The sequence below is a fragment of the Pezoporus flaviventris genome, unplaced genomic scaffold (genome assembly GCF_033815535.1).
Source record: "Pezoporus flaviventris isolate CSIRO_AGI_PZ_B2104156 unplaced genomic scaffold, CSIRO_AGI_Pfla_v1 ptg000002l, whole genome shotgun sequence".
NCBI lineage: Eukaryota > Metazoa > Chordata > Aves > Psittaciformes > Psittacidae > Pezoporus > Pezoporus flaviventris.
The window spans coordinates 63,983,510-63,998,744 of NW_026892550.1; the positions used below are offsets into that span (position 1 = coordinate 63,983,510).

Sequence of the window (15,235 nt, forward strand, 5' to 3'; positions counted from 1 at the left end):
TGCCAAGTTCATCACTAAACGATGTCACTAAGGACCTTGTCTACACATTATGTTGCTTTGCTGCTTCTTAGTTTAAAACACAGGAAGTTTCTGCGTTTCTTTTCTACCCTGATCCAGGAGTCCTTCAGGAGGTACAGCTGTAATAATCTACAGTGTCTGCTTTTTATCATTAGCTTCTCTCCTGTCCAGATACAAAGCAGACTGGCAGTGTTTTCAAAGAGTGAAGATTTATCAACACAACTCCCAGAGAAGTCAATTAGAGGCTGCCTGACTAAATCTTCGTAACACACTGAAAATGTAGCTCCTGCCATCTGCAAGACCAGTCGCAGGGAAGAGGACAGCTCTGCTGTTTGGTATGGGAGACAGCTTTCAGGCTCTCAGCACCTTCATTAAAACTTTTCCACGGACAGAGGAATGCTGGCACCCCCCAGCTGATGAGGTTACTGGTTTCCCAGTATTTACCCTATTGGGCTAAAGTGGAATTAAATTGGATGGGCCTGAAGAGGAGGAAGCCATGTAGATCATACACTTGGTCAGGAAGGCTGTCTGACAATGATGACAGCCTTTCATCCATGAAATAATTTGTGTTCCAAAGTCCAGTTAAACTTGCCAATAATTTTGGGTTGAGAAAATTAATTGCATCCATTGCCTGTGTTTTACTCAACAGCTTCCCCAGGGACCCCTGCATGCCAAATCTCCTCAGAAACATGTCATTTAGTGTCTTTGCATTCAAATTTGAGTTGTGTGGAAGGAGGGACAGAAATCATGAACGAAAAATATTTCAAAGGAAAACTGGAATTGATATGGTATATAATCAAATATATATAATATATAGGACAAGGGGGAACGGCTTTAAGCTGAAAGAGGGTAGGTTTAAGTTAGATATTAGGAAGAAATTCACTGGAACAGGTTGTTCAGAGAAGTTACAGTTGCCCCATTCCTGGAAGTGATGGTTCTGTGGTTCTATGATACATACACATGCTTCCAAAGATCACATTTTTATTCCTCAGCCTGTTCTAGACACACACAGTTTGAGCAGCATAGTTGATATTTTTGTATATATATATTTTTCTTCTGTAAATGTTGTGTTTTTTCACTACTGCATCCCTCAAAAACTAGACATTTTCCACAGTGTTCATTTCTACAGCAGAAAAAGTCTTTCTGGCAGCAATGCAGTGGGGTGCTTTAAAACACTCAATAAACATCAGTAGAGGAGATATACATGTTTATTTTTTTATTATGATGAAATTAAATACACACAGAGAACTGAAAGTTCTCTTACCACACAACCTGAGCAATGCATATTACAGTTCTTTAGTCTGTGATTAAAATACATGTGGTGAGGCAGAGTTGAGCCATGGGAGAATCGTAGAATCCCAGACTGCTTTGGGTTAGAAGGGACCTTAAAGCTCATGCAGTTCCAGCCCCCTGCCATGGGCAGAGACACCTTCCACTAGACCAGGTTGCTCCAAGCCCTGTCCAACTTGGCCTTGGACACTGCCAGGGATGAGGCAGCCACAGCTTCTCTGGGCAAGGAAGCTACTTCTCTTTCTCTCTTCATCTCTACAGAACTGTGTCTCCTTCCCTTCTCTCGCTCATCCCTCTCTCAAAGCTCTGATGAAAGCTTATACCAGTTCTTGCTTTCCTCGAGCTCTTTTAACACACATCAGCCTCCCTGCCTGCCTGACTGAGGGCAGTTACAGTCATGGCATTTGCCTGGTTTGACTTCGCCTCTTTCAGGTTTAACTGGTGCCATGAGCATCTTCGTGTCATAATGGGAGTTGGTTTGTTCTTCTGATGGCTGTTTGCAAAACCCAAGGCAATGACAGAGTCCCCAGCAGCTCTTAACAGCCTGGGTCACAGGTGAAAGTTTGACCTCTTTCATGAGGCAGAGGTTACTCTGTAAGCCTGCAGAGTTGAGCAGGTTGCTAGCTGTCTGTAGCTGTCTTTGCTCCCAACTTCAAACAGATTTCACAATGTGAGCTGCCTGAGTATTTGAAACGTTTCCCTAGCCAACAAGAACTGGGCTGGCAGACCCCGCATGGAAGAGCACAGCATGTGCTTCAAGTGAGCAATTGCGATCCAAAATCAATTTGCTACATCAGACTTTATCCTGTGAGTTAGCAGGTGTCGACGCAGTACCTTCAGCAGTCTGAGGGAATTCGAGTAGTAGGGGAGCGGTTTGATGCATGAAATACCTTTATTTGCTGAAAGCAGTGGTGTGTAACCCACCTCTGCTTTGCTTGGCCACTTGTCTTGAGTTCAGTTCCGGCTCTGCTTGTGAAAGGCTATCCCGCATTCCCCAGCTGCAGCAAGTGGCATTAAGAGGCCACTGTGGAGTTGATGGACTTCAGACACTAGTCAGAAGATGTGGTTGTACCTCAGGCAGTGGTGCCCTTGGGCCAGTGGTGACTTTTCAATGGCAGTCTCAGTAGCAGTACAGCAAGAAAGGATATGCAAGAAATGAGGAATCCTTTCAAGTGTTGAAATGGAATTGCTGGCATGCAAATGGCAATATTGATTATTCCTTATTGATCGCATGATAGGTGGTTATGGTCATTACATCTTTGCTTAGAAGAGCTGTCACGTCAAATCTAGTTGCTTGGTGTCACTTCACAGCAATCCCAGGGACTTGCTATGTTGTTGGTAGGATTTGAGTGCAGTACAGGAAGTTTAGGAGCAAACTTGACCTGGTTTTCAGAGTGCAGGCTGGAGATGGCTGAATAGGCATGGTGGGTGGCAGAGCTCATGGTGAGCAATCCCTGTCCGAGGTCAGGGGTCAAGATCTGCCTGGAGACGTTCCAGGAGAAGAAGGAAGAAGAAAGTTGGGGAAAGCTCAGGAACACGTGGAGGAAGAGGTGCTAAGCCACTGACGGGAGGGAGAAGTCCTGAAGGAAGGGCCAAGGCCGAATCATTGCCACAGAAGGGAACTGAAGCCCAGTTGAGCATGGATGTCTGGTGGGCCAGACCATGATTCAACATGAGGAATGGAAAAGATAAATGTTTATTTTTAACAGAAAGAGTCACAGAAGTGCAGTGTGGAGAATGTGATAACCCTTGTTCTCTGTAAACATGCATATTCTCTGGGGAAGATGGACTTCAGGCTTTAGCTGGTTTCTCTGCTTTCCCACAGGCGGTAAAGATAACTACAGAGCAAGGTGCATCCCAGCACAGCTGGGGAGTAAGCATGCCAGATCTCTTCAAGTTGTTGCCCTTGCCTGATATTGAAGTGTCTGGAGCTGCCTTAAGAGGAGTCAGCAGCAACATGTCTGTTCTGTAGCTGGTGCACTGAAAGCACCAGCTAAAAGTGACACCAGCCTCCTTGTCTGTAGGCTCACAGATCAATCTGCCTACTGTGTTAGACCCTGCAAAGCATGCTCAGCCCCCACAGGCAAAAAGAGGATTTAGCCTCTCATCTTCTCCACCCCACTGTTTTTATGTTTTAAAGAGCAGTGAAGGGCTGAGGCTCTGGCACAGCCCTGGTCACTGTCGGTGGATGACTGGAACAGCCATCCACTGAAGGCAGCACGATGGTGGAGGATGGGCCAGTGAGTGGCTCAGCTGTTGCTATAACAACAGCACCTTTCAAAACATGAATTGCTGCTGGTGGGATGAAGCAGAGCAGCTTCTCCCCGCAGATGAAAGCCCCACCAACAGCCTCAATGCTCTCCTGTTTATGTATTGGCTCTGTCACAGCGTGTCTGAGTAGCTCCACTGGAAATCCCGGGACAGGTCTGATTAAACCAGCCTTGTCTGCATGTCGGTGTGCACAGCCTCTGTGCCCCCTGCCTCTTGCCCAGTCAAGTCATTTAAAAAGTCACCCCACCAAAGTTTGACCTTTTCTTGCTCTGCAGCTGGAGTTTCCTCAAAGGCATATAAAGGATAATGAGTCCTGCTTTGCTCTCTTCTGCTCTGGGATAGAAACCTGCTGTGAAATGCAGATTCATCAGCCAAATATTTTGTGTGAATAAAGCTAAGGCCCTAAGGAGCTGGCACGAGTTTTATTGTATTCTAATATTTTTGGTTTATTTTCATATTTTCCTTTTATTTTCATATTTTTCTTTTTATTTTATGAACCAATAGTTTTCTGCACCTAGACATAAATCTCTACACTGCTGTGAGTATCTCCATGATGCATACTGTAAATCACATGCACAAGCTATATACTACTCCTTAGAAGGAGAGGGGGGATACTTTCCAGAGAATATTTTACTTCAGGCATTGTTTTTACAGAGGGAAGAGGAATAGGGAATTCCTGGGGTTTTAGTCTTAAACACTGTGGAGTCCGGGTAGTGGTAAACTGTTTACCAATATATGGTTACGGTATAATATTCAAGCCATCCAGTAGTTTAAATGGTGATTGAGAATCACAGGATCATAGAATAGCTTGGGTTGGAAGGGACCTAAAAGCTCATCTAGTTCCAACCCCCTGCCATGGGAAGAGACACCTTCCACTACAGAAGGGTGCACCAAACCCTATCCAATCTGGCCTTGAAGACTACCCGGGATGGGGCAGCCACAGCTTCTCTGAGTAACCTGTGCCAGTGCCTCATCACCCCCATAGCGAAGAGCTTCTTCCTAATATCTAAATCTCCCCTTGGACAGTTTAAAGCCATTCCCCCTTTTCTTATGCCTAAAAGCCCTTGTATAAAGTCCCTCTCCAGATTCCTTGTAGCCCCATTAGACTCTGGAAGGTGCTCTAAGGTCTACCCAGAGCCTTCTCTTCTCTAGGTTGAATAAGCTCAGTTCCCTCAGCCTGTCTTCCTAGGAGAGGTGCTTTCAATATATAAAACTGAACATTTGCATTGAAATAATTCGCTAAGAATATTGCTGTGTTGTACCCCAAAAAGATGAGATGCATCTGTTGTTATGGCTCCCAACACACCTCACTCCACTCCCAAAATGCCGGAGACAAGGTACTTCCCTTCCTGCAAAGGCTCTTAACCCCCCAAATCCTAAAAGCTGTGCTTGAGGAGAATATTGTGCAGCTACAGGCTTAGAATAGGCTTCATTTTGTTTTCATTTGCAACAAGGCACAATTTCTGTACATTTGATCTTTGATGGAAAATAGTTTCTATGTTAAAGCTGCTTTCTGTTGTAAGGCATGATAAACACAATTATTAGTATTTATATACTGGGCCTCCTTTTACTTTTCGCTAAAGTCACTGTATATTTGTACAGGGGGACATCTAAGTTTCAGCACATGATGAAATTTTGGGAGCTGATATTTTTAGGTCTGGTTATTTGCCACTGAATAGTTTTGATTCTTTTGGTAAACATTCATGTACAAATAAGGTGATGGATCCAGGATAAATTAGGAAATGGTATGAAACCTGAAAGTGTGAAATGATGTGAAAGTGTGTCACTCTAACCAATATTCTGTAAGGTTCACTTTCAAACTGTTGTGAAATGCATGGAGTCAGTTATCTTGTTTTTTTCAGGAGATAATTGTTCTCCATAATCCCTGACTTGTCATTATGATGATTTTTTTTTCCCATCACTACCTTATATGAACTTTATTTTATGACTAGAAGCTGTTACCACGTCCTTTGGCATGACTGTTCTTACTTTAGTCCAGCATTTGGCCAGCTCAGGGCAAAGGGCCATCACAAGTTTTGGACATTTCTTTGACCTGTTTTTGCGTGTACATACCCACTGAATTTGGTATTGAGTCAGGTCGTGTTCAATGACTGTTTTGCTGGTGTGGAAGGCAAAGACTTTGTATTGAGAGAGCTTACAGCTGAAATGGACAATTTCAGCTCTAAATTGTGTCAGTGGCCCATCAGGGGCCACATTTATATATGCTATTTTAAGCCATTATATCAACTATGTTACTGACCGCCTGCATTTGAGGCCAGATTGTGCTTGCTCTCCTCTTCCTCTGAAAAAAGGAATCTCAGAAGTGACCGTGCTATAGTACTTGTGAAGCGGGGCCATTGCCACATCAGTATTTTCCTTTTCTTGTCTCTGGGGTCTGAATCAGGGCTATATAAAGATCAGTGAAACAAGCCCAGTGGCTCAGCTGTAGTCTGCTGCCACACACCAGTTACACCGGTCAAAAGCAGCAGGGAGCTGTAATGCCATATGTTGGTTTTCAGCCTAACATGGGTATTTAAGGAAAGGAAGCGGTAGAGGTGAGAGCCGTATCATAAACCTCCTTGTGGGATCTGATTTTTCTCCTTCACACTAGCCTGGGTGTTGACTTACCTTCAGTATTGCTGTTAACTGGTGCAGATGAGGAAATTACCACCGCTGGGCAAGCATCTTGCTAGAGCTTGCTACTGTTGTGTCACAGAGATATGAAAAGGTGATGCCTGTGTTGTAGGGCTCCATGCAGCCTGGTGTGCTCCTGCAGACCATGGTTGATTAACTTGACTGTGATGGGCGCACTGGTGTGCATGCTCCTGCCTGCGTCTGCCCCCACGTGCAGGACCCCATCCCTGAGCATTTGTGAAGCTCATGTGGGCAAGAGCTGCTGTGCTTGGGTGAACAGAGAGAAGAGTGGGAGCCAGTGATGGGGAATCCACACACACAGTGGGGAGGTCCAAAACAGCCTTCCTGATCTCTGTCTCAGAGCAGGTGTGCTCCCCATCACAGCCCATGCCATAGGGAGAGTGAAACCATTGGCGTTGCTGTTTCCCAGAAACCAGGGGTTGGAAAAAACGCAGAGAAAGGACAGTTCCTGTGGAGCTATGCAGGCATCTTGCACTGGAGGAGCAGTGGTCTGCATGACAGAGGCTGTGGTCACAGAGAAGCTGGTCTCTGTGCTGCGGCACCGCGGAAGCCAAGAAGAGAAGGAATTTCAGCCTGGTGGAGGCTTGGCATTCATTAGCTTTGTGCAGGGGAGACAGGCAGCAAAGTCTTGGGCATGTGTGACATTAGGGACCCACTGGTGACTTAGCTACGTGTTAATCATTCTCCCACATAAAGAAGCTCTTTTGCTCCAGTTCAAATCAAGGAGTTGATGATCTGTTTAAGGACTCAGAGACTTGCCTTTCTGCCTTGTTATAAAGGTCACATCTCTGCAGAGGACTAGCATAGTTTAGTGTCCCACACATGTTTAGCTGGGACTGTAGCAACATATGCAGTGGCCATGTCCTTTTGCATTGCATGCTGAAGAGACCATGCTGGCCTGAAGGGCAAGAGAAGGGCACAGCCTTCTTGGAACCGCTCCCTCTAACCTAAGGATGAGATATGGATTTGCTTGCCTGTCTTACACATGGGATGAAAGGGGAGGTAGCTCTCTGGGATGGGAGAAATAAATGGGAGCTGGATTGTGGGAAGAAAGAAGGTTGAGGACCTTTAGGTTAGGGAAGGGGTGGGAGCTGCATGTCTGAGACTTTCATACAGTAAAAATACTTTAAAAATTGATAAAATCTTTCAGTATTTTGTCTTCTATTGTCCTGCTATCAAGGACGCAAGTGTGTCCTGAAGGCGTTTGCTACAGCTGTGACCTCTTTGCTTCCTCCCCTCCCCGCTATTGTTTTTTGCCTTCACCGAATAGGGATGCTTTTTTTAGCCTGGTACATAAGTGGAGGACTTAACGTTTGGTGTGATAGGAGAGCACTGGAGGTTGTACAGTACTTTGCTATGCTGCTTCTAACCTGACTGAAAGCTTTTATTAATACACTATCTTTTAAATAACAGTCCTGTATTCTAGTTTAATTGCTTTCCTGGAGGCTTGTCTTGCTATCATTTCTGTTAGTTATTTATCTTTCACGTTAGCTCCCAGCACACGGGTTATTTCCTTTTTTTTTCATTATTTGATTGAGTTAATATCATGCAAAGTACCTTATTATTTTTACGGTGGATATTTTTTTTCCTCACTTACAACTGATTCTCAGTATGCTTTGGAGCCAAGAACAGAGGACTAATCAAATGAAACTATTTAATGAATCTTCTCCAAAAAATTTAGCGTCAACAACATATATTTCAATAAAAGTAGTCATTCAGTTCTATTGCGGGTATTTTTCAAGAAGCTTCTAGAAACTGCTAACAAAAAGATTTTCAGAGTAAATAGGAAATTTTAGTGATTCATTTTTTTGGGTCCAATTTAAGACTCATCACTGTGTTAAGCACCAAAAAGTTGAATTAGTCAAATTGCTTCATAAAATTCTGCTATCTTGGAGAGCACATATTTTAGAGTTCTGCTCTTCAGAGGCAGGTTTGATTTGGGTTTGTTTGGTGTATTTTTGGTTGGTTGGGTTTTGTTTGGTTTTTTTTTTTATTTTGTTTTGGACCATCTTCTCAAACTGATCAAGGCATAAGAATGAAATCAAACTTATGTCAGTGGTAGGCTTGATGAGAAGTATCTATCACAAGGCTCATCAGCACTATTTTTGTGTCTGCAACTGGTTAATGGTGGGGTTTTTTTCTCCTGTTTTTCTTTCAGCTTCAAGAGACAGTCAAAAGGAAGTTGGAAGGGGCACGTTCACCTCTCAATGGAGAACAGCAGAATGGAGTTTGTGATGGGAACTTTTCTCCAACCAGCAAGCGAGTGAGGAAGGATGTACCAGGCATTGAGGCAATCAACAGCTTGCCCAATAATTTGCCTTTGCCTGCTGTTTCTCCTCTTCACCAGCTTGACATGAAAGCTCCCCTGCCCCTGCAGAACAGTGGAACTCACAGCAGTGGTCTAGAAGACTTGGGTAAAAATGGTGGGCTTTCCGAGATAAAGCTCCCCGTTAATGGTTGCAGCGAGCTAGATGATAGCTTTAACATCCTGCAGAACAAGGAGCTAAAGCAAGAGCCTTTGGATGACCCCAGCTGCATAGACACTTCTGAAACATCTCTTTCAAATCAGAACAAGCTCTTCTCAGACATTAACCTGAATGATCAAGAGTGGCAGGAGTTAATAGATGAACTGGCGAACACCGTTCCAGAAGATGATATACAAGATCTGTTCAATGAAGACTTTGAAGAGAAGAAGGAGCCGGAATTTCCCAGGCCTACCACAGAGACTCAAGAGAGTGCAAGCGTGAAAAGTGATCCATCTCATTCTCCATTCGCTCATGTCCCACTGGGGTCTCCCCAGGTAAGGCCTTCTTCTTCGGGTCCTCCATTTTCAAATGTCTCCACAGCGTCCAGCATAGCTTCTGTGTCCAGTGCCCCACCAGCCCCAGTCGCTGCTGGCTCACCAGCAAACTGTGTTGTTCAGTCACCTCAAACTCCCAGCCAGGCCCACACTCCAGGCCAAACGCAGTCACGGTCTGGAAATGGCTATCTTATGAATCCAGCAGCAGCAGCAGTGACAGGACCAGGGCCTGGGCCTGTGAATATGCCAACCGCTGACTTGTCTCCAGCTGAGCAGCTTAAGCAAATGGCAGCCCAGCAGCAGCAAAGAGCTAAGCTCATGCAACAGAAGCAGCAGCAGCAGCATCCAAATCAACCCTCAAGCTGGTCACCTGTGGGCCCTCCATCTAGTCCATATGGAGGACCCTTCAGTGCAGACAAACCAAATAGTCCAATGATGTATCCCCAAGCCTTTAACAACCAAAACCCAATAGTGCCTCCTATGGCAAACAATCCACAGAAGACCGCAATTAATAACTACCTCCCTCAGAATCACATGAATATGATCAGTCAGCAGCCAAATAACCTGGGCACAAACTCCTTAAGCAAACAGCCCAATATGCTTTCTTACGGCAACACCAAGCCTCTGACCCACTTCAATGCTGAGCTGAGTCAGAGGATGACTCCACCAATGGCAAATCCCAGCAAGAACTCCATGATGCCATACATCCAGCAGCAGCAGCAGTCCCAGCAGCCACAGATGCAAGCTCAGATGGCACACCTGAGTGAGGAACAGAAGCGCATGCTCATTATGAAGCAGAAGGGAATGATGAATCAGCCCATGGCATATGCAGCACTTCCTTCCCTTGGTCAGGTAAGTGTGAGTGCATGATACACGGGCAACCCAAAAGAGACTGATATAAAGGCTTAGTGTTTTTTTGTATGATCTCCTTTTTCTCCTGGGAAGCATGGAACGTCATTGCAAACACTTCTTTGACTTTTTATGTGGTATTGGAGCTTGATCATTTTAAGAAATGACTGAAATGAAATTGTATTATGTGTTAGAAATGTTGTTAAATTACTGGGTTTGATGAGCTAGAGCTCTTTTCCTTTGCTTCTACTGATGAGTGCTTAGGGCCACTCTGGGAAGTTTTGTGTTGGAAGTCACTCTTCCTTGAAGGGTTTGTTTCTTTTTATTCCTAATGTCAGACTTCATGATTTGGGATCCCAAACCATGGCATGGCTTAGTTTCTAGAGTGCAGTTAGCATTGTAACAAAAAGACAGAGTGGTTGGCTCCTTCTTTGGGTAGAGATCAGGCCAACTTTAAAAGCATATGTGACATTTTGGCTCAAGGAACAAAGGAAGGACAGCTTGGATGCTGAGTGCCTTCGGTTTCCACTGGGAGAAGTAAGCACAACCGAATGCTTTTAGTGGTGCATGGACTATGCATGAAATGAGATCATTTATTCTGGGACTTTCAAGCAGTATTTAGCAACCTCATGTATTTTATTGTTGTGAATCTGTCAAGTCTTTCAACAAGAACCTAAAGCCATGTCAGCTTGAGTGAGTTGGCATCACTCACATGTATTCCATGCTGACCTCTGGAGTGGCAGCTGCCAGGCTTGGGGTGTGCTTTGGAATGAATTTATAACCAATTTGGGTAATGGTTATGGTAATACCCTGTTGCCTCCTAGGTCAGCTGGGTATTCTCAGTTGTGCAGCCCTGGTAGAGATCTGCACACTTGTATCATGGAAAGGCTCAAGGATAAATTTTCTGAGTGTTGTTTTAAGGGTTTTAAAAATAATTAAAGTTAATAATCAGGCCACAAAGGAGGTGGTGCCGTCACAGAAGTTATGTGCCACCAAAACATGTCAGGAACTGGGATATAATAGTACACTAATAGAATTGTTGGTTGATAGTTTTAGCGTAACAGCTTTTTACCAAATTAGCTATTTCTACACCACCTACAAGGAGTACTTTCTTCTGAGTCTGGTTTAATGGTGACTCACTCTGTAATGCATGTAGAAATACAGCAAAATTTGTAATTTCTTCAGCTTGTGGAGTTTGAGGATCTATCAATAGGAGGAGTAGCAGCTTTACCAGGTCACAGTCCGTCACATACTACTTAAAATTAATTGCAAAACAAAAGAAATATTTATCCAGCTCCTGGTTTTGGTTCAGGATGTATAGTAACAGCTCAGAAGTCTATGTCTTCTAATTCTGCTTGCCTATTGCATTAGAAATAGTTGGTCTAAAGCGTCTTCTTCTTGGGAAGACTTATCTGAAGAAATACTGCAATAATGACAGAAAACTCAGACTTTAATCTGAGCTACAGGTTTGTCAGGTTGTAGCTGAGAAGCAGGGGGTGTTTGGTCATGCTTCCTGATGCTTTATCCTTCCTTTGTTTTTGTTAAATCTCTGGAAATCAAAAGACCCATCGAACAGTTGAGAGGCAAACTGCCCCTGTGAAAGAGTTAATATCTCCTCCATTTCATAAGTCTATAAATTCATGTTAATACCTCACTGCAGTTCTCTACTGTGAACAGGAAGCTGAGGTTTCATATAGCTAATCTAGGAAAAACTAGATATTTGCATACGCTAGACATGCTTCCAAAACCAAGTCTGTATATGTCATTTCTATGTCATATAAAGAAGAAACTTGAGGAAAAGCCATGTGTTGTAATATAATATGTGCAATTCGCATTTATTGGCCCAGTCAGGATGAGGGACTCTGTGCTGGTGTGTAGCTGTAGAAAGGTCCCTTTACTACTCATGAAGCCCACTTGCCTGCACTGAAGGGATTTTGTTTGTGAGGAAGGTTGAAATAATAGATTTCTAACTGTAATGTATTTCTTCATTCCTTCCTCTCCTGCTTCTCCAAAAAGCATTTTTCTGTGGAAAATTGGAAAGCTTATTATTGTGAGATGTGCTTGGTAGAAATGGATATTTACAAAGGTGGTAAAACCAGTATGTTGATATTGTTGCATTAAATCCAGATTGATGCAGATTATCTGATTCTACTGCTTAGTGCTGGTCAGGCTTTCCAGATCATATATGGAAAATAAGGAGATTGCTCTCTTCAGTTTGAAATACATTTCTGAGTGTAAAATTAATGTGTCTTTCTGTTTATAGTTTATACTTTCATTGCAATTTTGGTTTTTGATACAGAATTGTAAAAGTGTGTGTGTGTGTGTGTGTGTTAAATAATTATAAGGATTTAATAAATGGCTTTTAAGGGCAAAAATAATCCTATCTATTGCACCTCATGGTTAGCACTGACCATATATTTCTGTTGGATGACTATTGCAAGGGCGTATTTGAGAACCAAAAGATGATTTAGGGAACATCGGACGTGCACAAAAACCATGTACACCTTGTGTTATTTTCTGTGTACTATTGTAAAATTCACATTCAAGTATGACTAGCTGTGTGCATATGTGCACTAGGTACACTAATTAAACCCATACCCATTTGGGCCTAGGCTACATCTGTTGTTAATAAGCAGAACTTTTACCTGTACTAATTGTTTCAGTTGCTGAGCATACTTTAGGGAGACACAGCAATTCTTTCAGTTCAGCTGGGACCTTGCAAATCTCAGTGGAGGTCAGTTGCACATGAGTGACACTAACATGTCAGTGCTGGTACTCTGGGCTTGCTGAGCAGCGCTCTTGTAAGAGAGGTGAGCAGCAAGAGAGGAATTTGTGCAGCTCAATATACATCTGAGTGGTTGGATAAGCAAAGTGCTAAATTAGCAGCTTAGCCGGAAGAACTAGTGTCCAACAAAAGTAGGATTTCATGAAAGTCTTTACACAGTTGGTCTTGATATGTGTTATCCTCTGGTTGAGATGTGTAATTTTTCCTGTGAGATGCGTTAGTCCTTTGCATTGCTGTACAGATCCAGGACTGGTACTAGCACTGTGGCTGTAGCCTTCATCACACTATTGCTGAACAACCCATATATCCTGAACTATGATGTCCTCTATTTTATGCTATCACTTTTCCTCTTCAAAGGAGCACTGGATGGGGTATTTTTATGTTTTTCCACAAAGCAGATACTGGTTTGTTTTTTTGAGTTGGGGATTTTTCCAGGGTTAGCCTGGGGGTAATTCACACTGCTTTTTGTGGAATTGACTGTTAAAACCATGGTCATATCCTGACCCATCTACCTTCAGTGAGGCTCTACTAGTGTTCCCTCATGCCTGACTGTTCAACACTTGATCAGGCTTGTACTTAGAAATCCATGCTCTTTGTCTTGTCCAGTGTACCCTGATGTGCCCTAAAACCAGTAGTTAGTTTGCGAGTATGTGGCAGGTGGTCAGTATTGCCTCTTGCTTTTTCTGGGTAGTTCATTCATTCTTGCTTATCTGTAGCTATAAGCTAAACCAGCAAGTCCAGATTTTAACTGGAGCTGGTAACCTGTTAGGTATTTAAGGGGGAGAAGTCCTATGCTATTCTGATTCCTATGTGATAATAAAAGAAATAGGTTTCCACCAAGATGGAACATGGACTTTGTTTAGCCTTCTTACGTGATATAAAATATAAAAGCAAGCAAGCAAGCCTAAACCAACCTCCTTTCTCAAAAATCAAAGATCTGTTTAACTTAAAATGTTCCATTTAGTTTTTGAGGTTTTATGGGAGGCACTTGTTTTTGTTTTTTTTTTTCTCTTTAAACCAAAAAGTAATTTCAAATGAGGGAAAAGTAAAACATTTTCTTTGGAAAAATTCAAAATCATTAATTGTGCCTTTCCTTGGTTCCAGCTGTTCAATATGTATATATATTGGTAAGAGAAGAAAGCAGCCCAGTGGAATAGATGTTGAATGGCTGAGACAGAATTTGATGTTTGGAGCCAAGTGAGTGAGGGAGAGTAATGAGAGGTCAAAACAAAACAGAATTCTCTGTGGGTGCAAGACAAATAAAACTAGACTGCAGCTCTTCGCCTGCATAGGTCTGTGAGGATGCTGCAATTATAGCTCCTATTGAAACCACTACTGATGTTGGAAATTGGAGGGATATGAATGAAAAGGAGAAAAGACACCATACTGAAAGAATATCTTCAAATTCTCTTTGCTGTCTTTTGTTTTTATCTTAAACATTCAAGATGCATTGCCTGATTTTGCATGTGTATAGAGAATGTTTCCGAAACATAACTGTCCTTTCCAAGTGAAAAGGTGTGTTTCTCACTGAAATTGTTAATGAGATTTTATGCATTTTGAAGGTTAACTTTGGGATAGTGAGAAAAAAAGGTTGTTGATGTTATGGGATTCAGGGTTTTTTAAAAGCCTACCTGAAAGTAAAGGAAAAGTATACAGATGTGTATTCACTGCATTGAAGTGTGGCAGAAGTACAACTGTCTTACCAGATTTCAAGGGAGACAAGCTGGAATGGAAATAATGACTGTGAGGATCACTTGCTGAGCAGCCTATAGAGATGTAGTGAATGCCCATCTATGCTATGTTTGGCTCATAGCTACTGTTTTACACAAAACATTTGCCCTGGAGTTCAGATGCAGTACCTTCCTTTTACAAATACCAAAATTTATCCCCAAAAATTCATCCCCCATAGACTCCTAAGGACAGATGGGTAATCAAAATGTGCTTGGATGGATTCTGACCATCTAACCAGGCAATTTGTAAACAGTACCTTGGCCTTCTTGCTGTTCCTGCTAGCATCTGCTCATTGGGAAGGAGGTCATGGTAGGATAAATCACTAGAAACATGCTGGACAGTGCTTGGTTAAGATCAGGTCTCCATGGAATAATCCTAAAAAATTTTGGCTTGTTGGTATTTCTGCATTTTGCAGCCTGAGGGTATGGGCTTTTTGTAATTCAGTCGCAGAATCATAGAATGCCAGCTTGGAAGGGACTTCAAGGATTATCTAAGTCCAACCTCCTAGGCAAAGCATGACCTAGACTAGATGTCCCAGTGCCCTGTCCAGTTAAACCTTAAACATGTCCGATGTTGGGAATTACTGTTGGGGAGTTTTTCTGCAATAGTAAGTTTTTGCACTAGTCCAAGCCTTGCAAAAACAAAGCATAAGAGCACTGCTTCCATGCCCCACCTGATTATCTTATCAGAAAACCATCAATGTCTCTGGTGAAACCCACTTTCCTGAAACCATGCTGACCAGTATTCCTGTTTTATCCTCTGTGTCATCACTGCTAGATGACTGAAATCAGTTATTCCACTGTTTCGCTGGACATCATGTCAGAATAACCAGTCTT

General features: G+C 42.9%; 1 protein-coding gene across 3 annotated transcripts in view; it reads left to right on the top strand.

Annotated features, from left to right (window-relative positions):
• Positions 1 to 15,235, top strand: part of MAML3 (mastermind like transcriptional coactivator 3) — a 252,978-nt gene that overhangs the window by 153,511 nt on the left and 84,232 nt on the right. For all 3 annotated transcript variants that reach the window (XM_061442179.1, XM_061442170.1, XM_061442188.1), the window contains exon 2: positions 8,393 to 9,886. In XM_061442179.1, coding sequence (XP_061298163.1) covers positions 8,393 to 9,886 — 1,494 coding nt within the window. The remainder of the gene's footprint in view (positions 1 to 8,392; positions 9,887 to 15,235) is intronic.